The sequence below is a fragment of the Trichomycterus rosablanca genome, chromosome 12 (genome assembly GCF_030014385.1).
Source record: "Trichomycterus rosablanca isolate fTriRos1 chromosome 12, fTriRos1.hap1, whole genome shotgun sequence".
NCBI lineage: Eukaryota > Metazoa > Chordata > Actinopteri > Siluriformes > Trichomycteridae > Trichomycterus > Trichomycterus rosablanca.
The window spans coordinates 21,568,179-21,593,564 of record NC_085999.1 but is presented as its reverse complement, the minus strand read 5'-3'; the positions used below and the strand labels follow the sequence as shown (position 1 = coordinate 21,593,564).

The following is a 25,386-nucleotide window of genomic DNA, read 5'->3' as shown; positions in this document are numbered from 1 at the left end:
TCAGACCATACGCCGCACACTGCATCAACTCGGTCTGCATGGTCGTCATCCCAGAAGGAAGCTGACGCACAAGAAAGCCCGCAAACAGTTTGCTGAAGACAAGCAGTCCAAGAACATGGATTACTGGAATGCCCTGTGGTCTGACGAGACCAAGATAAACTTGTTTGGCTCAGATGGTGTCCAGCATGTGTGGCGGCACCCTGGTGAGAAGTACCAAGACAACTGTATCTTGCCTACAGTCAAGCATGGTGGTGGTAGCATCATGGTCTTGGGCTGCATGAGTGTTGCTGGCACTGGGGAGCTGCAGTTCATTGAGGGAAACATGAATTCCAACATGTACTGTGACATTCTGAAACAGAGCATGATCCCCTCCCTTCGAAAACTGGGCCTCATGGCAGTTTTCCAACAGGATAACGACCGCAAACACAACCTCCAAGATGACAACTGCCTTGCTGAGGAAGCTGAAGGTAAAGGTGATGGACTAAACCCAATTGAGCACCTGTGGCGCATCCTCAAGTGGAAGGTGGAGGAGTTCAAGGTGACTAACATCCACCAGCTCCGTGATGTCATCATGGAGGAGTGGAAGAGGATTCCAGTAGCAACCTGTGCAGCTCTGGTGAATTCCATGCCCAGGAGGGTTAAGGCAGTGCTGGATAATAATGGTGGTCACACAAAATATTGACACTTTGGGCACAATTTGGACATGTTCACTGTGGGGTGTACTCACTTATGTTGCCAGCCATTTAGACATTAATGGCTGTGTGTTGAGTTATTTTCAGAAGACAGTAAATCTACACTGCTATACAAGTTGTACACTGACTACTCTAAGTTATATCCAAGTTTCATGTCTATAGTGTTGTCCCATGAAAAGATATAATGAAATATTTGCAGAAATGTGAGGGGTGTACTCACTTTTGTGATACACTGTATATCACCTTGATCACCTTGACCGACCAGGCTATCAGGTGCCTTGTTGGCACCGCTGGTCACAGCATTTCCTCCATTCCTTTCTCGATCTTGCCATTCTTGTCCACATTGGTCCCATTCGCGATCTAATCTCGTCTTCCCATCTTCTTGGAGACCTTCCGAGTGGTCTTTTCCGCTCGCGCGGATACCACTCAACAACTGCACGGGTCCACCTGTCGTCGGTGAACCGTGCGACGTGTCCTGCCCACCGGAATTTACTCCTTCTGTACTCCGCGATCACGTCCTTCACTCCACTCCTGGCCCGGATCTCCTCGTTCCGGATGTGCTCTCGCAGTGACACTCCCAGCATACTTCGCTCCATGGCCCTCTGTGCTGTTGTGAGCCGCTGCTCTTCCCTCTTCGTTGTTGCCCAAGTCTCGCTTGCATATAGCATCGCAAGTGCTGTTGAAGAGGGCTGCGCGAGTAGCCATATCCAGCCTACCCTTCAGCACATCCCTGATCGAGTTGAATGCCCTCCATCCTGCTCTTATTCTGCGCGAGATCTCGTTCTCCATATCGCGTCTCATGTTTACCTCCTGTCCCAGGTAGACGTACTCCTCCACCTCCTCTATCTCATCGCCTCTAACCACGATGTTACCCGGCGCTACGCAGTCAGACCGCATGAACTTGGTTTTCGTGCGGATGATCTTCAGGCCGACCTCCGAGCTGGTGTTGAGTTCTCTCAGCATGCTCTGTAGCTGACCGATGGTCTCTGCGATGAGCACGATGTCGTCCGCGAACCGGAGGTGGGTTAGCAGCTCACCGTTTATCCTCACCCCTCCGTCCCAGTCGATGTCTCTGATGACCATGTCGAGACACGCTGTGAAGAGTTTGGGAGAGATGGTGTCTCCTTGCTTAACTGTTAAGTGTATCACAAAAGTGAGTACACCCCTCACATTTCTGCAAATATTTCATTATATCTTTTCATGGGACAACACTATAGACATGAAACTTGGATATAACTTAGAGTAGTCAGTGTACAGCTTGTATAGCAGTGTAGATTTACTGTCTTCTGAAAATAACTCAACACAGCCATTAATGTCTAAATAGCTGGCAACATAAGTGAGTACACCCCACAGTGAACATGTCCAAATTGTGTCCAAATGTGTCGTTGTCCCTCCATGGTGTCATGTGTCAAGGTCCCAGGTGTAAATGGGGAGCAGGGCTGTTAAATTTGGTGTTTTGGGTACAATTCTCTCATACTGGCCACTGGATATTCAACATGGCACCTCATGGCAAAGAACTCTCTGAGGATGTGAGAAATAGAATTGTTACTCTCCACAAAGATGGCCTGGGCTATAAGAAGATTGCTAACACCCTGAAACTGAGCTACAGCATGGTGGCCAAGGTCATACAGCGGTTTTCCAGGACAGGTTCCACTCGGAACAGGCTTCGCCAGGGTCGACCAAAGAAGTCGAGTCCACGTGTTCGGCGTCATATCCAGAGGTTGGCTTTAAAAAATAGACACATGAGTGCTGCCAGCATTGCTGCAGAGGTTGAAGACGTGGGAGGTCAGCCTGTCAGTGCTCAGACCATACGCCGCACACTGCATCAACTCGGTCTGCATGGTCGTCATCCCAGAAGGAAGCTGACGCACAAGAAAGCCAGCAAACAGTTTGCTGAAGACAAGCAGTCCAAGAACATGGATTACGGGAATGCCCTGTGGTCTGACGAGACCAAGATAAACTTGTTTGGCTCAGATGGTGTCCAGCATGTGTGGCTGCGCCCTGGTGAGAAGTACCAAGACAACTGTATCTTGCCTACAGTCAAGCATGGTGGTGGTAGCATCATGGTCTTGGGCTGCATGAGTGTTGCTGGCACTGGGGAGCTGCGGTTCATTGAGGGAAACATGAATTCCAACATGTACTGTGACATTCTGAAACAGAGCATGATCCCCTCCCTTCGAAAACTGGGCCTCATGGCAGTTTTCCAACAGGATAACGACCCCAAACACAACCTCCAAGATGACAACTGCCTTGCTGAGGAAGCTGAAGGTAAAGGTGATGGACTAAACCCAATTGAGCACCTGTGGCGCATCATCAAGTGGAAGGTGGAGGAGTTCAAGGTGTCTAACATCCACCAGCTCCGTGATGTCATCATGGAGGAGTGGAAGAGGATTCCAGTAGCAACCTGTGCAGCTCTGGTGAATTCCATGCCCAGGAGGGTTAAGGCAGTGCTGGATAATAATGGTGGTCACACAAAATATTGACACTTTGGGCACAATTTGGACATGTTCACTGTGGGGTGTACTCACTTATGTTGCCAGCCATTTAGACATTAATGGCTGTGTGTTGAGTTATTTTCAGAAGACAGTAAATCTACACTGCTATACAAGTTGTACACTGACTACTCTAAGTTATATCCAAGTTTCATGTCTATAGTGTTGTCCCATGAAAAGATATAATGAAATATTTGCAGAAATGTGAGGGGTGTACTCACTTTTGTGATACACTGTATATATACTGGTGCTGGTCATAAAATTAGAATATCATGAAAAAGTTGATTTATTTCAGTAATTCCATTCAAAAAGTGAAACTTGTATACTATATTCATTCATTACACACAGACTGATATATTTCAAATGTTTATTTCTTTTAATGTTGATGATTATAACTGACAACTAATGAAAACCCCAAATTCAGTATCTCAGAAAATTTGAATATTACTTAAGACCAATACAAAAAAAGGATTTTTAGAAATGTTGGCCAACTGAAAAGTATAAAGATGAAAAGTATGAGCATGTACAGCACTCAATACTTAGTTGGGGCTCCTTTTGCCTGGATTACTGCAGCAATGCGGCGTGGCATGGAGTCCATCAGTCTGTGGCACTGCTCAGGTGTTATGAGAGCCCAGGTTGCTCTGATAGTGGCCTTCAGCTCTTCTGAATTGTTGGGTCTGGCGTATCACATCTTCCTCTTCACAATACCCCATAAATTTTCTATGGGGTTAAGGTCAGGCGAGTTTGCTGGCCAATTAAGAACAGGGATACCATGGTCCTTAAACCAGGTACTGGTAGCTTTGGCACTGTGTGCAGGTGCCAAGTCCTGTTGGAAAATGAAATCTGCATCTCCATAAAGTTGGTCAGCAGCAGGAAGCATAAAGTGCTCTAAAACTTCCTGGTAGACGGCTGCGTTGACCTTGGACCTCAGAAAACACAGTGGACCAACACCAGCAGATGACATGGCACTCCAAACCATCACTGACTGTGGAAACTTTACACTGGACCTCAAGCAACGTGGATTCTGTGCCTCTCCTCTCTTCCTCCAGACTCTGGGACCTTGATTTCCAAAGGTAATGCAAAATTTACCTTCATTAGAGAACATAACTTTGGACCACTCAGCAGTCCTTTTTGTCTTTAGCCCAGGCGAGACGCTTCTGACGCTGTCTCTTGTTCAAGAGTGGCTTGACACAAGGAATGCGACAGCTGAAACCCATGTCTTGCATACGTCTGTGCGTGGTGGTTCTTGAAGCACTGACTCCAGCTGCAGTCCACTCTTTGTGAATCTCCCCCACATTTTTGAATGGGTTTTGTTTCACAATCCTCTCCAGGGTGCGGTTATCCCTATTGCTTGTACACTTTTTTCTACCACATCTTTTCCTTCCCTTCGCCTCTCTATTAATGTGCTTGGACACAGAGCTCTGTGAACAGCCAGCCTCTTTAGCAATGACCTTTTGTGTCTTGCCCTCCTTGTTCAAGGTGTCAATGGTCGTCTTTTGGACAACTGTCAAGTCAGCAGTCTTCCCCATGATTGTGTAGCCTACAGAACTAGACTGAGAGACCATTTAAAGGCCTTTGCAGGTGTTTTGAGTTAATAAGCTGATTAGAGTGTGGCACCAGGTGTCTTCAATATTGTACCTTGTCACAATATTCTAATTTTCTGAGATACTGAATTTGGGGTTTTCATTAGTTCCCAGTTATAATCATAAACATTAAAAGAAATAAACATTTGAAATATATCAGTCTGTGTGTAATGAATGAATATAATATACAAGTTTCACTTTTTGAATGGAATTACTGAAATAAATCAACTTTTTCATGATATTCTAATTTTATGACCAGCACCAGCATATACGTATATATACTGTATATATATATATATATATATATATATATATATATATATATATATATATATATATATATATATGTATATGTACAGTATATATACAGTGTATCACAAAAGTGAGTACACCCCTCACATTTCTGCAAATATTTCATTATATCTTTTCATGGGACAACACTATAGAAATAAAACTTGGATATATTAGTAGTCAGTGTACAACTTGTATAGCAGTGTAGATTTACTGTCTTCTGAAAATAACTCAACACACAGCCATTAATGTCTAAATGGCTGGCAACATAAGTGAGTACACCCCACAGTGAACATGTCCAAATTGTGCCCAAAGTGTCAATATTTTGTGTGACCACCATTATTATCCAGCACTGCCTTAACCCTCCTGGGCATGGAATTCACCAGAGCTGCACAGGTTGCTACTGGAATCCTCTTCCACTCCTCCATGATGACATCACGGAGCTGGTGGATGTTAGACACCTTGAACTCCTCCACCTTCCACTTGAGGATGCGCCACAGGTGCTCAATTGGGTTTAGTCCATCACCTTTACCTTCAGCTTCCTCAGCAAGGCAGTTGTCATCTTGGAGGTTGTGTTTGGGGTCGTTATCCTGTTGGAAAACTGCCATGAGGCCCAGTTTTCGAAGGGAGGGGATCATGCTCTGTTTCAGAATGTCACAGTACATGTTGGAATTCATGTTTCCCTCAATGAACTGCAGCTCCCCAGTGCCAGCAACACTCATGCAGCCCAAGACCATGATGCTACCACCACCATGCTTGACTGTAGGCAAGATACAGTTGTCTTGGTACTTCTCACCAGGGCGCAGCCACACATGCTGGACACCATCTGAGCCAAACAAGTTTATCTTGGTCTCGTCAGACCACAGGGCATTCCCGTAATCCATGTTCTTGGACTGCTTGTTTTCAGCAAACTGTTTGCGGGCTTTCTTGTGCGTCAGCTTCCTTCTGGGATGACGACCATGCAGACCGAGTTGATGCAGTGTGCGGCGTATGGTCTGAGCACTGACAGGCTGACCTCCCACGTCTTCAACCTCTGCAGCAATGCTGGCAGCACTCATGTGTCTATTTTTTAAAGCAAACCTCTGGATATGACGCCGAACACGTGGACTCGACTTCTTTGGTCGACCCTGGCGAAGCCTGTTCCGAGTGGAACCTGTCCTGGAAAACCGCTGTATGACCTTGGCCACCATGCTGTAGCTCAGTTTCAGGGTGTTAGCAATCTTCTTATAGCCCAGGCCATCTTTGTGGAGAGCAACAATTCTATTTCTCACATCCTCAGAGAGTTCTTTGCCATGAGGTGCCATGTTGAATATCCAGTGGCCAGTATGAGAGAATTGTACCCAAAACACCAAATTTAACAGCCCTGCTCCCCATTTACACCTGGGACCTTGACACATGACACCAGGGAGGGACAACGACACATTTGGGCACAATTTGGACATGTTCACTGTGGGGTGTACTCACTTATGTTGCCAGCTATTTAGACATTAATGGCTGTGTGTTGAGTTATTTTCAGAAGACAGTAAATCTACACTGCTATACAAGTTGTACACTGACTACTCTAAGTTATATCCAAGTTTCATGTCTATAGTGTTGTCCCATGAAAAGATATAATGAAATATTTGCAGAAATGTGAGGGGTGTACTCACTTTTGTGATACACTGTATATATATATATATATATATATATATATATATATATATATATATATATATATATATATATATATATATATATTAGGGCTGTCAAAGTTAACGCGATAATAACGCATTAACGCGATCTCAATTTAACGCGATTAAAAAAATTGTGCCGTTAACGCAAATTCTATTTGGCTCTGCGAGTCATCCGTAGTTCATGTTGAGACTTGACCGTGCGGGCGCGGGTACCGTCTGTCTGGTAGAACCAACGTTTTAACGTCGGACTTGCCACCGTTTGTTTCATTTGCCGTTTGTTAACATAATGTAACCGAGCGTTGTAGTGATGCACTTGCTTAATAAAGAAATAAATACACGGTATATTCACAAGTTGTCGGGAGCAAAACACTTTATTAACTTCTTCTGTTACGGTACCGAATAGCGGACAGCTAGAGGCATTACGTTAGCCAAGCATGCTATTCCATGCACTATGGAAGCCCCAAAGGGTCAAAACACACTCACTTCGTGTAGAAACGTCCATCAAACCATTGTCACGATACAACCACAGAAAAGTCTGTTACAATAAGTACGCCTTATCCCACCTAAAGCACCGCTGATCTACAATGTTTGCTGATGGAGAAATTTTAACCTACAATCTGACATACAGGTCCTTCTCAAAAAATTAGCATATTGTGATAAAGTTCATTATTTTCCATAATGTAATGATAAAAATTAAACTTTCATATATTTTAGATTTATTGCACACCAACTGAAATATTTCAGGTCTTTTATTGTTTTAATACTGATGATTTTGGCATACAGCTCATGAAAACCCAAAATTCCTATCTCAAAAAATTAGCATATCATGAAAAGGTTCTCTAAACGAGCTATTAACCTAATCATCTGAATCAACGAATTAACTCTAAACACCTGCAAAAGATTCCTGAGGCTTTTAAAAACTTCCAGCCTGGTTCATTACTCAAAACTGCAATCATGGGTAAGACTGCCGACCTGACTGCTGTCCAGAAGGCCATCATTGACACCCTCAAGCAAGAGGGTAAGACACAGAAAGAAATTTCTGAACGAATAGGCTGTTCCCAGAGTGCTGTATCAAGGCACCTCAGTGGGAAGTCTGTGGGAAGGAAAAAGTGTGGCAGAAAACGCTGCACAACGAGAACAGGTGACCGGACCCTGAGGAAGATTGTGGAGAAGGGCCGATTCCAGACCTTGGGGGACCTGCGGAAGCAGTGGACTGAGTCTGGAGTAGAAACATCCAGAGCCACCGTGCACAGGCGTGTGCAGGAAATGGGCTACAGGTGCCGCATTCCCCAGGTCAAGCCACTTTTGAACCAGAAACAGCGGCAGAAGCGCCTGACCTGGGCTACAGAGAAGCAGCACTGGACTGTTGCTCAGTGGTCCAAAGTACTGTTTTCGGAAATCAAGGTGCCAGAGTCTGGAGGAAGACTGGGGAGAAGGAAATGCCAAAATGCCTGAAGTCCAGTGTCAAGTACCCACAGTCAGTGATGGTCTGGGGTGCCATGTCAGCTGCTGGTGTTGGTCCACTGTGTTTTATCAAGGGCAGGGTCAATGCAGCTAGCTATCAGGAGATTTTGGAGCACTTCATGCTTCCATCTGCTGAAAAGCTTTATGGAGATGAAGATTTCATTTTTCAGCACGACCTGGCACCTGCTCACAGTGCCAAAACCACTGGTGAATGGTTTACTGACCATGGTATTACTGTGCTCAATTGGCCTGCCAACTCTCCTGACCTGAACCCCATAGAGAATCTGTGGGATATTGTGAAGAGAAAGTTGAGAGACACAAGACCCAACACTCTGGATGAGCTTAAGGCCGCTATCGAAGCATCCTGGGCCTCCATAACACCTCAGCAGTGCCACAGGCTGATTGCCTCCATGCCACGCCGCATTGAAGCAGTCATTTCTGCAAAAGGATTCCCGACCAAGTATTGAGTGCATAACTGAACATAATTATTTGAAGGTTGACTTTTTTTGTATTAAAAACACTTTTCTTTTATTGGTCGGATGAAATATGCTAATTTTTTGAGATTTTGGGTTTTCATGAGCTGTATGCCAAAATCATCAGTATTAAAACAATAAAAGACCTGAAATATTTCAGTTGGTGTGCAATGAATCTAAAATATATGAAAGTTTAATTTTTATCATTACATTATGGAAAATAATGAACTTTATCACAATATGCTAATTTTTTGAGAAGGACCTGTATACACGAAGTCAAGGGTCTCTGCTGGATGGTATTACTGCCTAGTATGTGAGTGAATAAAACTCCCTTACAGTTTTCTTTTGTCCCAGCAGTTTTTAACATAAGTACATTTAGCATAAAATGTGTTCACCATTTTAATTGTAAGATTTCACTTAAAAGTCCTTGTTTTCTATAACATTTACACAGATTTTTTTTTTATGCGATTAATCGCGATTAACTATATGAAATTCTGAGATTAATATATACAGTATATACATATTAGGGATGCATCGATACCATTTTTTCCCAACCGAGTACGAGTACAAGTACATGTATTTTAGTACTCGCCGATACCGATACCTATTTAGAATGATGCAATCTGGAGCATTATGGAATAGTGTAGTTTTTAGTGTAATATAGTGCAGTGGAACAGTTGCTTGGGTTGCCATCACTAATTGTAAAAAAAAAAAAAAAAACACCGCACAGACATCATTGAGAAAGCTTCTGACAAGCTAACGTTAACGTTCATTAATAAACGCACGTAATTAACGTTGTGCACATCATACATGCGATGCGATTCTGCTGATTGAAATATTTACTTTAAAAGGATAATACAGTCCGATCCCATCTGAGCCGATTCTATCAGCACATACATTCGTGGTTCACCTCGGTAAATCGTAAACGACTCTGAGTCGGCTCCCGCTCTGTGGTAATAACCAGTATAATTAAGCCTGAGCTTTATAATGTAAGCGAGTCACACAAAATGTTCTGTAGTAGTTGGTGTTTATTTACAACCGCATCATTCATTATAACAGTAAACACGGAGAGATGACTGAGAAAAGAAGCTTCAAATGAGTCGACTCCTGAATCACTTGTATCGACACTGTGAACAGAGTATTGAACACAAACACGTCCTATAACAGCGGTCTTTTGTAACCGGTTGTCTTCGCTGTTTTGTCTCTATTTTGAAGGTTTTTTTTTTTTCAAACTGAACTAAATAACATTAAACGTGGTCAGTGAGAATAATTCAATCTGTCTCCCGTGGGTGAAAAATGAATTGCTTTAGTTTTAGAAGTAAAAAAATCTCGTAATGTGGATGTTTAGTATCGGAGCCTCGTTTGCGAGTACGAGTACGAGTTAATGAGCGCGGTATCGAGTTAATGAGCGCGGTATCGGGCTAATACCCGATACTAGTATCGGTACTCATGCATCTCTAATACATATATATATATATACATATACTGTATATATACTGTGTGTATATATATATTGGCAACAAAAGCACATAACATGGTAAAATTATGCAAATTATGCAAATGGTTAATTTTAAAATTCCATTACAACAAGTGGAATTGTTATAGACCAATTTGAAAGGTCTAATAAAATAAGCATATCAAATTGTTATCAAAGCACTCCACTTTTTTCTTTAAGAGCATTTTTATTAATTAAATACATTTCAGACATTTTTACTGTAGTAATCTGGGGTGATGGGATAGCAAACTTATTAAAAAGTCAAATCAAAATGTTATCAAATGCAACCCCCACAATCATAAAGAACTTTAGTACTCATCTTGTGATTTTGAGACTATTTTACCTTAGGAATTTAAAATAATAGGATTGCAAACCAACGTAAAGTGAAATGTACAGTATAAATATCTGAGCCTCATAAAGTCAGTAAGTAGAAGCAGAAGTAGTCTGATGGGGTGATTTGATAATAATTTGATTTGCTTATTTAATTACACCTTTAAAATTGGTCTATCGCAATTCGACTTGTTTTAATGGAATTTTAAAATTAGCCATTTGCATAATTTTACCATGTTATGTGCTTATGTTGTCAAAATATAAACAAAAGGATGTATAACAAATACAGTGGGGCCAAAAAGTATTTAGTCGGCCACTGATTGTGAAAGTTCTCCTACTTAAAAAGATGAGAGAGGTCTGTAATTTTCATCATAGGTACACTTCAACTATGAGAGACAAAATGAGAAAAAAAAATCCAGGAAATCACATGGTCTTGTATGTCTTCCATTTTCTTACAATTGCTCCCACAGTTGATTTTTTCACACCAACCTGCTTGCCTATTGTAGATTCACTCTTCCTAGCCTGGTGCAGGTCTACAATTTTCTTCCTGGTGTCCTTCGACAGCTCTTTGGTCTTGGCCATGGTTGAGTTTGGAGTCTGACTGTTTGAGGCTGTGGACAGGTGTCTTTTATACAGATAACGAGGTCAAACAGGTGCCATTAATACAGGTAACGAGTGGAGGACAGAAGAGCTTCTTAAAGAAGAAGTTACAGGTCTATGAGAGCCAGAAATCTTGCTTGTTTTTGGGTGACCAAATACTTATTTTCCACCATAATTTACAAATAAATTCTTTAAAAATCCTACAATGTGATTTCCTGGATTTTTTTTTCTCATTTTGTCTCTCATAGTTGAAGTGTACCTATGATGAAAATTACAGACCTCTCTCATCTTTCTAAGTATGAGAACTTGCACAATCAGTGGCTGACTAAATACTTTTTGGCCCCACTGTAGGTACACTCTAAGAAGTAATGTGTGATTTTTTTCTACACAGCTACTGTGTCCTGCCGTCTGTAACACGCTTTGTGTCATTTCTGGCCCCTTTTTACACAGACACGTGTAAAGTAACTCAGTCTACACATTTATGTGTAGAACTCTGAGAAAATACGTTGTTTAAAAATATATATTTATTCAATTTTACTTAAATTTGTTGGATAAAATAATGGCATTTATGACTAAAAACATAGATTATTTCACATGTAAGAATAAAAATAAATTAATAAATAAAAATATGCGTTAACCAATCACATTTCTCCTATCAAGTATATCTCAGTGTTTCATGGTTGATTCCCTCTTTTTGGACCATGCAAGGAAAGGAGCCCTTATTGGTAAGTTGCAAAAGGAACTAGTATTGAGTATGTTTTATTAATGTTTATGTAGTTCATATTTATCAGTGTTTTGTTGTGTGTTTTATGAAGTCAAGCAAAGCTATAAAAAGTAGGTTTTAAGCCTGTGACCTGTTTTAACAATTGACTTTAATTGACAATTGACTTAGTTAAGTAAAAAAGGAGGCACTGAATTACATTAATATAAACCTAAGTTTGCTTTTCTGTTCCTATTCAGCAATAAATGTTCTGTTAAACCTGACTAGTCTTTCTTTTTATTGGTATTATTTATCGTTAGCCAACTGGCTAACCGTTAATTGGACTTTTAGTTTGCTCAAAATGGCGTCAAAACAGAATAACTGTGGATAAGGTTACCATAGCAACCCTCTGTGTTTTCAGTTCTTTTAAGGTAACTTACTTAACTGACCTATTGAGATTATGTGATTAAGTAACATTATTTAAGTTAAATCTCATTATGAGAAGCGAATTTTAATCATTTTAACATTTTTAGCTTTGTTTAGCTCAGTTCGTTTTACTGAATCGGTTCTTTTAAATCATCCGTTTAAACGAATCGAAAAAACTGAATCGATTGATTCATTAGGACTGTTAAGAGGCTGAGTTCATTCATAAGAATCGAAAGTTTGACTCCATAATCACAGCTGCTTATTTGGCTCACATTCTCCCTTAAACAGTACAACAGTGGATGCCTGGGTGGTACGAAAACTTCAAATAATTAGTTAACTCAAATATCACAATCATAGCTTATCCACCCTGGAAGCAAAGGTATTCACTGAAACGAGTTGTTCGGAAGAATCGGTTCTTTAAATCGAATCGAATCGTTAGCAACATTGCCTAACATCATTAGCATTAAAGCTGGTAGTGGTGGATATATTTCATGGTAAAGCAACTAATTAAATAATAAAACTCTTTCAAAATTCATCATCCATTTATTCTGGTAAAGGAAATATTTTAGCTTGTATTCTGTAACTGTAGTTTTCAAGTGACTTGTTTAATAATTTGTTAAACAGCCTATGTGAATAATTAGACAGCTGATGACAAATTTGGAGTAATATTAGTTGTTAGCTGATTACTCATTTGGTTGGTTGAATAATTGGAATGTTATTCAAAATATTAAATGTTGTAAATGTTTAATTCAGTTAATATTTTGTATTGTCTACACAAGATTGAGAGAGAATCACAGTACATTGTAATGATATTTTTTTGTCTTTCTTTTAGGACAGATAAACAGACGTTTTACGAGTTCTTGCAACCATCTTTAAGAATGGGAAAGAACACAAGAAACTGCATTTGAATATTTAAAAGTGTGTTTGGGCCTTCACTATTTAGCCATTTGTACTTTCAATACATTCTTAATCAATTATTCATTACAAAATATTGAATATTTTAATACGTTTTTGTACCTTTACTGTTAAACTGTTTGTAATCTTGTTTTAATGTATTACTTGTCACAAAAAATGTTATTTAAACATTTGTAATATTATACAGTAAAATAAAATGGCTACAAATTTTTACACCTGTTTCCATTTGTATTAGTCTTTATTTTACCCATTTTCTTGATTACACATAATCAACACACATTGTGTGTTGAACAATACATTGTGTGTGTTAATTATCCTGACACAGTGGGTGTGCAAAAACAGAATGACACATTTATTGTGTTTAAATCAACACAGTATGTGTCGTCCCTGAGCACACTCATCACGTGTTGAAATTCCACACAGTGTGTGTCATTTTTAACACGTCTTTTTAGAGTGTAGGAAAGTGATTTTTAAAAATTAAAAATAACAGAGAAGGTCTGAATTTCCAACTTTTTAGATCTACATATAGGTTGTAACTTTTCTTTCTGGCACGTTTTTGTGCATCAGAGCTGGGTTTTGTATATTAAGCTAAAAGTAAAGAGACGCTTTATCCTCTTCAATGCTTCGCAACTGTATTACCGTAAAACGGGGTTTAGGCGCACAGTAAAAATTGTAGCGCAGATAGCGTGACCGCGGACGGATCTTAAAACTACAGTACAGTTTACAAATCCGTGGGTACGGATTACTAAACCGAGGGTACGGATTTTGCTCTTCACATTTTTTTCCTTAGTGACCCTTAAGGGGCTCCATGATCGTGAATTCAAAGTAGCTCTTGTTCTGGTGAAAAGGGGCGTTGGCAAGACACGCTCCGCTCCCACAGATCCGCCTTCCCCTCTTCACCATCACCACATCCGCTCCTGCACGAACACTGACAGTCTCACGTAAATGCTCATTTAAGTCACCACTTTTTTCTAGAGTACCGCGACCGGACCCGCAAATTTGTACGTTTTTCACGTCACGTTACTGCTCGTTAAATAGGGGGCTTTTGTGACAACATCTACAAAACAACGTCGTCTCAGTCAGCAAGCTATTGCTATAAGCTAACTGCAAAGAACAAGGACTGATGTAGGTTAACGGTAAGCTCACTCAGTTTTCTACATCAGTATCGTTCACGAACTTTACACAAGAACTAAAAATAAGATTAGCTGCAAGATGTCCAACATTAAGACATTAAAGATGACTTAGTCTGATACATGCCATCATATCATTAAAAGTAAACTATTTATTCTTTTATATTAAACTTTATAACCTACCCATGTGGTGCGTGTCGAGTTGGACAACAGGCATTTCTTTGAAAGGTTTATGATCAGATTCTCCATCGCTGCAACAGTAAACATTGCGGCTATTTGAGCGTTTGTGATACTAGAGGGGTTATTATCAGTGTTGCCAACTCCTCAGTAAGGAAAGTAGCTATTGGCTGTCCTAAAAGTCGCTAGAAGTCGCTAAATGACGTCATCGCCTAATTTGCATAAGGTCCTTTTGTTGACGCTGTAGAAGAGAGAAATAACATCGTGGGAGAGACAAAAAGTGGGTAAAAACACCCTAAATACGTTTAGAACTACAAATGAACCTTCTTCTGTTGATTCGTGGTTTGTTTTTGTTTTTTAAGACAACACTGAGCTACTCTGGGCAGGGTTGCCAGATTGCGACAGTAATTTTCAGCCAAAATGCATGAAAAAACGCCCAAAACACAGGATAAGCAGATGATGTTTGGCATTTCACAAATAATAAACCAGTTAAACCATCATGACCTACAAATTAATATCTGAACATGTACAGATCAGTAATTACAGTACATTATAAAGGACAAATTATTTTTGCTTGCATGTCTTTGAAGTAGCCTGCCAAGTTTGTAAAATGCATTATTTATGATAGGACACACAACCCTGCAAGTAAATAAAAATTAACTTATAAGCAATTGAAGTTTACCCTCTCGTACATATGAGAGGTTGTTTTTACGAGACTTGCTTACCTTCATATTCAACTCAAATCACACATATTCAACATGAATCAGTGTATTGATTGAGGGCCGGTGATAGCTCAGTGGTTAAGGTACTGCACTAGTAAACAGAAGGTTGCCGGTTCAAGCCCCGCCACCACCAAGTTGCCACTGTTGTGTCCCTGAGCAAGGCCCTTAACCCTCAATTGCTCATCGTGTTCCGCTCACTGTGTAAGTCGCTTTGGGTAAAAGCGTCTGCTAAATGCTGAAAATGTAAATGAAAATGTAAATGTATTGATGGGCGTGGCAACAGTGTCTTGGACTGGAAAGAATAACCTGTCAATCAAACTTTTGACAACGAGTTGGATGTGGTGGGAGAAGGTAGACCTATTTATATTCCACCTGCTTTAGCAATAGCTTTTTTTATTTATATTTTAAGCTGCCAAAATGATTACAAACCAGCCCAAATTTTGTCCACCTGCCAAATTGTGTTTTCCCCTGCCAACATCCGCTCATTTAGGTGGAAAATCGCCCAATCTGGCAACACTGACTGTGATACTGATGGCCTGTGAGTGCTTTGGGACGGCGGAGGGGATCACGGCAGCACCCGCTGCTCACTGAGGACAGTAACTGCAGAACAATATGTGTTTTCATGTTCGAGTCTCCAAAAGTCTCTAATAACACCAGAAAAAGTCGCTAGATTTGTCGCTAGTCGCTTTTTTGAAAAAAAAGTCGCTAGAGGGGTCTGAAAAGTCGCTAAATATAGCGACAAAGTCGCTAAGTTGGCAACACTGGTTATTATGGATCACACTGGTGCTCCGTGTGGATGAATGTGACGTAGTGGTTTGGGTGTAGTGATTGGTTATCATCCTGCATACGTCACTGTTGAGGTGTTCAAAGTGGAACACTAGTGGAATCAGAGCCGTAGAGAGAGTTGCGACACTTCTTGATCTCGCCGCCACGCGGTTCATGTACCCCTTCAATAGTTCCCAATAAACCCCGCGCTGTCATGTTCTCATATGGGACAGGCAGCAGTGACTGAAATATTAAACGCAGAGCCGTAGATAGAGAGAGTTGCGACACTCCTTGATCTCGCCGCCACGCGGTCACGTGGTTCATGTAACCCTCCAATAGTTCCAAACAAACCCGGCGCTTTCACGTTCTCATATGGGACCGGCAGCAGTGAATGAAATATTAAACATTAAATAATAAACATTTGTACAATTTCTGGGTATTTTCACCTGCCTTTACATTTACTGCATCTGCTTTAATGTCAATTTGGTATATAAAGAGAAAGATTGATGTTTATAATGACTTGTTAATAGGTCGTTCTTGTTAACACACAGTACATTATATTAGCATACATTACATAATGCCATATCATTAAGTAGTAGAGACAATATACAGTACAGAGATTAGACAGTTTTTTTTGTTTTTTACATAAACTATAATCTCCCTTCACTTTCCCGAGGATTCATAATAATAATCATTTTGGTTAAACACTAAGCCATGTGGCTGGATTCATAAGGTTTACCTGCACTGAATGAACAGATTCATAAACACATTACTGTACCAATACCTTTAACATTATAGTGCAGGTACATGAAATAGCATTCATTCATGTCTTATTTCATGAGTAAGTAATAATTGATTCCTACATGTAATACATGAATTAATTCATAATGAATATGCACAAGTTCATTTTGTCTAATGTAAGTGGTGGACAAGGTACACAAACCATGTAGTTGAGTTGAAGTAGAGATATCCAAGGTGAAATATTACTCCAGTAAAAGTAGTAATAAAAGTAAAATACTCTTTACCTCCACTAAAGTACTAAACTAAATTTACCTTCAAATGTACTTAAGAATGAAAGTAAAATTAGCATGATTTATTATGGCTCTGATGTTTTATTATCATTTCTGTAACAAGACTCTTGATTAATCAACTTTTAATTAATCAATTTTAGGTGAAAAGACTCGTGTCAATAATTTAGCTTAGCTGACTAAGCTAAATTCAGTTATACCTATTAATTAAGATAAACATGTAACATTTAGTGCTGAGCAAATGCTAAACAATAACAGTATTAAGTATATTAATGACATCAAATTCATTATTTTTTTAAAACAAAGCAACAAACAGCTAAAAATGCTTGATAAGTAGTGGAAATGAACGGGGCTCTATGGGATGTTTGGAACTATACAGAGCTCCACAACCCGGAAGCTGCACAGAAAATATGTCCCGCCCCCTTTCCAACGGTTCCCTATGGGAGTGTCGCCACTCTGTTCTCTCTACCGCTCTGATTAAACGGTAAATAATAACATTTGTACAATTTCTGGGTATTTTCAACTGCCTTTACATTTACTGCATCTGCTTTATTGTCAGTTTGGTATATGAAGTGGAAGATTGATGTTTATAATGACTTGTTAATAGGTCGTTCTTGTTAACACACAGTACATTATATTAGCATACTACGGTGGCCGAGAAGTGCAAAACAATTTAACATTTTAGAAAACAAAATGACAAAAAAACAAAAACAAAATTACAAAAAACTAAAACAAAATTAGAAAAAAACAAGAACAAATTTACAACAAAACAAAAACAAATTTACAAGAGCTGAAACACTTACCAATGCCGAAACAAATTTACAAGAGCTGAAACACTTTTACCAATGCCGAAACAAATTTACAAGAGCTGAAACACTTTTACCAATGCCGAAACAAATGTACAAACAACAGATGTAACGGAAAGGGTAGGCACTATTTACAGGAAGTGCTCGTTGCTTACCTGCTGTCAATCAAACTGTTTCTCTGGGGTGAAGTGAACGGAGTTTGTGATGGTAACGCTAAACAATGTTTTGTCTATTTTGTGGAAATCATTTTATCCAGTTGACCCGCTTTTGTTTTTCTTGTGGGAAGTTCTTAGATTGTTTGTGTTGACGTTTAGATGTCGCCTGTGCATCTCTATCTACCGTCCGCTCTTCTAAACATCTAAAGTATTCCCACTAGAAAAACAAAAGTGGCCAACTGGCTGAAATAATTAACACAAAATGGACAAAACATTGTTTATTAGGGACTCACTGACTATATAAGAGACAGTCAAACCAGGGTTGCCAACCGTCCCGTAAAATACAGAATTGTTCTTTATTTGGAGACTAAACGCCGCGTTCCATATTGAACTGATACAGGACGCTTTGTTCCGTATTTTTATCAATGGGAGACTGGGTGATATGTATGAAACAGAATGAAACTGCTGCTACCGTGGGAATTAGAAAGCGATTGGTTATTATATTAAGTAGTATTCGCTTTTATTCTTACTAACGGTGTGTGTGCGCAGGTTATATCAGCAATACAACCTGTTTAATACACCACTGTATGAGTAGCGCAGTGGGCAGAGTGCGTTGTTTTGCCCAAAATATGGTTCTGATTTATTATTATAAAGAATGAAAAGAATTTATAGGTGCAACCCTAACCACCCCCCTCCTCCCCCACTCAGGTTTTTTCAGCACAATCAGGAAAAAGCTTCAAAAGCTTTAATGAGGCTTCATCTGCACATCACTATTGTTTAGCGTTACCATCACAAACTCTGTTTTACCCCCGAGAAACAGCATGTTTTGATTGACAGCATGTAAGCAACAAGCACTTCCTATGTATGGTACCTACCCTTTCCGTTACATCTGTTGTTTGTAAATTTGTTTCGGCATTGGTAAAAGTGTTTCAGCTCTTGTAAATTTGTTTTTGTTTTGTTGTAATTTTGTTTTTTTTGTAATTTTGTTTTCTAAAATGTTAATTTGTTTTGCACTTCTCGGCCACCGTAGCATACATTACACAATGCGATATCATTACGTAGTAGAGACAATATACAGTACAGAGATTAAAGAGTTTTTTTTTTGTTTTTTGCATGACCTAATCTTCCTTCACTTTCCTGAGGATTCATAATAACAATAATCATTTTGGCTAAACACTAAGCCATGTGGCTGGATTCATAAAGTTTACCTGCACTGAATGAACAGATTCATAAACACACTACCGTACCTTTAACATTATAGTGCAGGTACATGAAATAGCATTCATTCATGTCTTATTTCATGAGTGATTAATAATCGATTCCTACATATAATACATGAATGAATTCATTATGAATATGCTAAGTTCATTTTGTCTAATGTAAGTGGTGGACAAGGTACACAAACCATGTAGTTGAGTTAAAGTAGAGATATCCAAGGTAAAATATTACTCCAGTAAAAGTAGTAGTAAAAGTAAAATACTCTTTACCTCCACTTGAGTAGGGCGGCATGGTGGCTAAGTGGGTAGCACTGTCACCTCACAGCAAGAAGGTCCTGGGTTTGATCCCCAGGAGGGGCGGTCTGGGTCCTTTCTGTGTGGAGTTTGCATGTTCTTCCCGTGTCCGTGTGGGTTTCCTCCGGGTGCTCCGGTTTCCTCCCACAGTCCAAAGACATGCAGGTGAGGTGAATTTGAGATACAAAATTGTCCAAGACTGTGTTCGATATAACCTTGTGAACTGATAAACCTTGTGTAATGAGTAACTACTGTGTCTGTCATGAATGTAACCAAAGTGTGTAAACATGATGTTAAAATCCTAACAAACAAACAAACCTCCACTTGAGTAAAGTACTAAAGTATTTACCTTCAAATGTACTTAAGTATGAAAGTAAAAGTAGCATGATTTATTATGGATCTAATGTTTTATTATTATTTCTGTAACAAGACTCTTGATTAATCAACTCATTTTAGGTGAAAAGACTCTAGTGTCATTAATTTAGCTTAACTGACTAAGCTAAATTCGGTTATACCTAATTAAAATAAACATGTAACATTTAGTGCTGAGCAAATGCTACACAATAACAGGATTAAGTATATTGACATCAAATTCATTATTTTTTTAAAACAAAGCAACATACAGCTAAAAATGCTTGCTAAGTAGTGGAAATGAATGGGGCTCTATGGATGTTTGGAACTTTTCAGAGCTCCACGACCCGGAAGCTGCGCAAGAAAATGTCCCGCCCCCTTTACAACGGTTCCCTATGGGAGTGTCGCCACTCTGTTCTCTCTACCGCTCTGAGAGGAATATGGCGCTACTCTTTACACCGCAGTATGTTTAGACTTTCCTTAAATGCTAGGGGGCTAAGGAGCAAAAAGCTAATTGTGTTTTTCTACAAGAAACTCATTCTGTTGAAGATGATGTGAATTTTTGGAAGTTACAGTGGGGTGATTCAATTTTTGTCAGTCATGGGACATCACACTCAGCTGATGTTATGGTTCTGTTTAACAGATTTCCTGGTAAAATTATAAGTCATACTAGTGACACAAATGGGCATTGGTTGATCGTGATAACAGAAATTAAGGATGAAAACTTTATCTTAGTGTGTGTCTATGGTTACAATGAAAGAGGCAAAAACAGGACATTGATTTCTGACTTATAATAATAATAATAATAATAATAAATTTTATTTATAACGCACTTTACATTTGAAAACAAATCTCAAAGTGCTACAGAAAAAGAGTAATATAAAAAATAATGAAATATAAAACAAATATAAACATCATAGCATCATGAGACATACATCATAAAATCAGCGGTTATTTAAGAGTCGTAACATTTGTTAAAAAGAAAAGTTTTTAGACCATTTTTAAAACTCTCAATCGTCTGTGGTGCCCTCAGATGGTTGGGAAGGGCATTCCATAGACGAGGAGCAGCAGAACAGAAAGCCCGATCACCCATGGTACTTAGTTTAGTTCTGGGAATGTGGAGAAGGTTTGAGTTTGCAGAACGGAGGGATCGCGATGAAATTTTAGGGGTAAGAAGTTCTTTCATGTAGGGCGGTGCATTTCCATAGATGCACTGATATGTAAGGAGAGAAATTTTATATTCTATCCTTGCAGAGCCAGTGGAGTGAATGAAGAATAGGTGTGATGTGCTCGTGTTTCCGTACTCTCAGCAGGATCTGTGCAGCACTATTCTGGATATACTGTAATGTCTGGAGACTCTTGGTAGAAATCCCGATGAGAAGTGCATTGCAGTAATCCAGCCTGGAGGAAACAAAAGCATGAACCAGCTATTCAGCATCTGAGACGGTGATGGTAGGACGAAGTTTGCCAATGTTTCTGAGATGATGAAAGGAGGTCTTGCATAGATGTTTAATATTGGCTTCAAAAGTGAGTTGAGGGTTGAATTTTATGCCAAGATTGATAACCATTGAAGAGGGAGAAATAGTATGACCAGCCAGTGTAATACTGGTTATAGGTGATGACTGGGTCTGGAGTGAGGTGCCAACCAACATCACTTCAGTTTTTGCACTGTTCAGCTGAAGAAAGTTGTGTTTCATCCACAAACTTATCTCGTCCAGGCAGGCAGAGAGTATTGAAAGAGATGCTGATGAAGATGATGATGTGGAAGCAGAAGAATGGAGGGAATTTGTGTCAATTTTCATGTAAAGTTGTATATCATCAGCGTAGCAGTGAAATGAAACTCCATAGCGCTTTATAATTTGGCCAAGGGGAAGCATGTATAGGGTGAAAAGGACGGGGCCCAGGACTGACCCCTGGGGGACTCCACATGTCACAGCATATGACTGGGACCTTGCATTTCCAATGGAGATGTACTCTGTTCTGTCGGTAAGATAGGACTGAAACCAAGCCAGAGCAGTGTCAGTGAGTCCAATGGTGTAGTATAACCGGCTTAAGAGCATACCATGGTCAATGGTGTCAAATGCTGCAGATAAATCAAGGACGACAAGCAGAGAAGGTGAGCCAATGTCAGCCATCATCAGAAGGTCATTGGTAACTTTAACCAAGGCCGTTTCTGTGCTATGAGCAGAGCGGAAACCAGACTGAAATTTTTCAAAAAGGTTGTTGTGTTTAAGGTGATCCTGGAGATAAGTGTCAACTACTTTTTCCAATACCTTAGAGAGAAAAGGAAGATTGGAGAAAGGCCTATAATTTGCCAAAACTTCAGGATCAAGTGCTGTTTTTTTTAGAAGTGGTCTAATTATGGCAGTTTTTAGAGAAGGTGGAACATAGCCAGCTTGGAGGGAGTAATTTACTACAGTTGTAATCAGAGGACTTATAGTAACGGTGTGCAATTTACTAAAGCAGTAGGAAAGGGGTCCAGGGCACAGGTGGAGGATTTCATCTTCCTGATAATGTCTTCAATCTGTTGTTGTGAGACTTCTGGGAAACAGTTAAGGGGCTGGGAAACCTCTGCCTGTGTATAAAAAAGAGTCTGCACTTGTAGAGAGTTGGTACTAGAGAGATCAGATCGGATTGAGTCCATTTTTGTTTTGAAATAAGTCATAAAGTTATTACAGCAGTTATTAGGGCAGCTGTAGCCTAGCGGTTAAGGTACTGGACCAGTAATCAGAAGGTTGCTGGTTCAAGCCCCACCACTGCCAGGTTGCCACTGTGGGTCCTTGAGCAAGGCCCTTAACCCTCAACTGCTTAGATTGTATACTGTAAGTCGCTTTGGATAAAAGCGTCTGCTAAATGCCGAAAATGTAAATTACAGCGCTCTTCTGTAGCTGTAGTGATTGAGGGGACCTGTGGGTTGAGGAGATGATTGATAGTGGAGAATAACTGTTTAGAATTCCCTGGACTGTTGTTAATGATGCTTGAATAAAATTGTGAGCGAGCCTCTCTAAGGGACCTTGAGTATGCCTTCTGATGTTCCCGATAGGCCAACTTGTGTACGGTGAGGCCGGAGGCTTTGTAGCAGCGCTCAAGGGCACGCCCAGCTGTCTTCATTTTCCGTAGTTCATTAGTGAACCAGGGGGCTGAGCACGAGAGGTGACTGTCTTGGTTTTAACAGGGGCATGGAGATCCAAAATGTTGCTTAGTTTTCTATTATAGAAATCCACTGCATCACTGACTGATGTAAAGTTTCCAGAAGGATTTGAATGAAGATGATGTCATAGATCAGCTGTCATGGTTTCTTGGTTAATATTTTTCAAATTCCTAAAACAAATTTGGCGTTTGGGCCTAAGGAGAGGTGCAAGAAATGGCAGATCCATAGAGACCACCTTATGATCGGACACACCCAGATCATAAACAGATAGTCTGCTGACAGTGGCGGAAGCAGTAATAACTAAATCAAGTGTGCCCCCTAGTATGCATGGGGACATTAACAAACTGCTTGAGATTAAAACAGTCCATTGTTTGCAAAAATTCAACTGCTGAGCAACAGGAGGGGGTGTCAACATGAATGTTAAAGTCCCCTAGTATTATAATGTTGGCAGAAGAAGTACAGAATGATGAGAGAAGGTTGTACATCTCAGAGAAGAAGGAATGGTTATATTTAGGAGGTCGATAAATGAGCAAAATTGTCACAGGGAAAGGGGGTTTACATCTGAATGCCAAGCATTCAAAAGAAGACAGCTCGGGTAGAGGCAAAGTAAACAGATCCAAATCACTCCGGTAGATAACAGCCAGGCCACCACCACGACCAGTGCTACGGGCTTTCTGAAGATAACAATAACCAGGAGGACACGTCTCATTTAAAACAGAAAAAACCTCTGGTTGATGCCAGGTTTCTGTGAGACACATTAAATCCAGATATTTGTCCAGGATATGGTCGTGTATAAAATAAGATTTGTTTGTTAATGATTGTACATTAAACAGTTAAATTTTGAGATTAGATGATGCAGTGAATCTCGGTATCGGTCGAAGCAGATGAAAATCCACTCCGCGTTTCCCATCCCACTCCGTGGACAGCGTTGTCATGGAGACCACACCGCTACTAGTGTGCAAGGCAGCAGCGCTCTGATGACGTGTTTGCGGAGCGACAGTGTGCACGGCTGACCAGAAGGACGGAATAGCGTTACCGTTTCGAATATAAACAAGCTTTCTCCGGGAGCCCCTGTGAATATAACGAGGCCGGTGTTCTGTCGATTTGTCCTACCCTATCGAAACTTCCTACCGTAGCGCAGATTTATAGATCTATCTGTCGATTTGTCCTACCTTATCGAAATGTATTCCTGTAGTAAATATTTAAGTTTTATCGATCTATTCTTATTAAAATTATGTCTATATCTTATTATAATTAGTGGTAGCACATCTCAATAGGTCTATATATTATTATAACTAGTGGTAGCACATCTCGATAGGTCTGTATTTTATTATAAACTATAGGTAGCACATCTCGATAGGTCTGTATTTTATTTTATAAAACGGATAGTTCCGCTCCTAAAATCTGATTGGCTGAGCCGCGTTCGAAGCCGTTGTAAAATCCCCGATAAACGCACACCTAGGACCACCTCACATCATTCCATATTAATACGCCACTGAAAAGAAAAAGTTAATGTTATTTTCGCCCTCACGTTGCCTAGCAACACTGTTAATCGGATTACCTGTTAATCGGAAGAATGCTTTAATAATAATAATAATACATTTTATTTATATAGCGCTTTTCAAGATACTCAAAGATGCTTTACATAAGACAAATAATCAAAACAAATACGTACATACACCATACAAATCATAGTACAAAATCAAAATAGTACATCAACATCAAGAATAATTAAGATAAAAACAAAGAGAGCAGCATAAGACAGTTCATTAAAAATTAGCTAAATTATGAGAGAGAACAACAAATATAGAACAATTTCTTAAAATTAGACAGAGACAGGACAGATTCACATGCAATCAGGAAACTGAAAACTTTACAAGTTTTAGGATCTAGGACTTAACATTTCTGTCGTGATCTAAGTATAAAAACTATTAAAAAGAATAGCAAAAATAAAAGCATTTATTTCGTGTTGTTACAAGTTAAATGCCATTTTGAATAGATGAGTTAATAGAGCTTTATTGTAAGTTTATACACAATAAATACATTTATGATTAAACATTGTTGTATTTATTATATTTTATGTTGACCGCCGTTTTATAAAAGCAATAAGCCACTCGAGACCGTACGTTACTGTTACGATTTTAGCACGGGGAAAGAAAACGTCATCCCCGTGCTAAAATCACAGTAACGTACGGCCTCTCGTGGCTTATTCCTTTAATAAACTATAGCTAGCACATCTCGATAGGTCTGTATTTTATTATAAACTATAGGTAGCACATCTCGATAGGTCTGTATTTTATTATAAGCTATAGGTAGCACATCTCGATAGGTCTGTATTTTATTATAAACTATAGGCAGCACATCTCGATAGGTCTGTATATTATTATAATTAGTGGTAGCACATATCGATAGGTCTGTATCTTATTATAAACTATAGGTAGCACATTTCGATGGGT

General features: G+C 39.6%; 1 protein-coding gene across 3 annotated transcripts in view; it reads left to right on the top strand.

Annotated features, from left to right (window-relative positions):
* The first annotated feature begins 14,060 nt into the window (after positions 1-14,060).
* trim13 (tripartite motif containing 13) overlaps positions 14,061-25,386 on the top strand; it is a 31,146-nt gene continuing 19,820 nt past the window's right edge. The window contains exon 1 of one of the 3 annotated variants that reach the window (XM_063006625.1): positions 14,061-14,270. Coding sequence is in view for 1 of the 3 variants with exons in the window: in XM_063006623.1 (XP_062862693.1) it covers positions 21,229-21,231 (3 nt within the window). In the remaining 2 variants the exon portion in view is untranslated. Of the gene's footprint in view, positions 14,271-21,107; positions 21,232-25,386 lie in introns of those variants that run through there. The other 2 variants (XR_010014216.1, XM_063006623.1) reach the window with 2 other exon arrangements.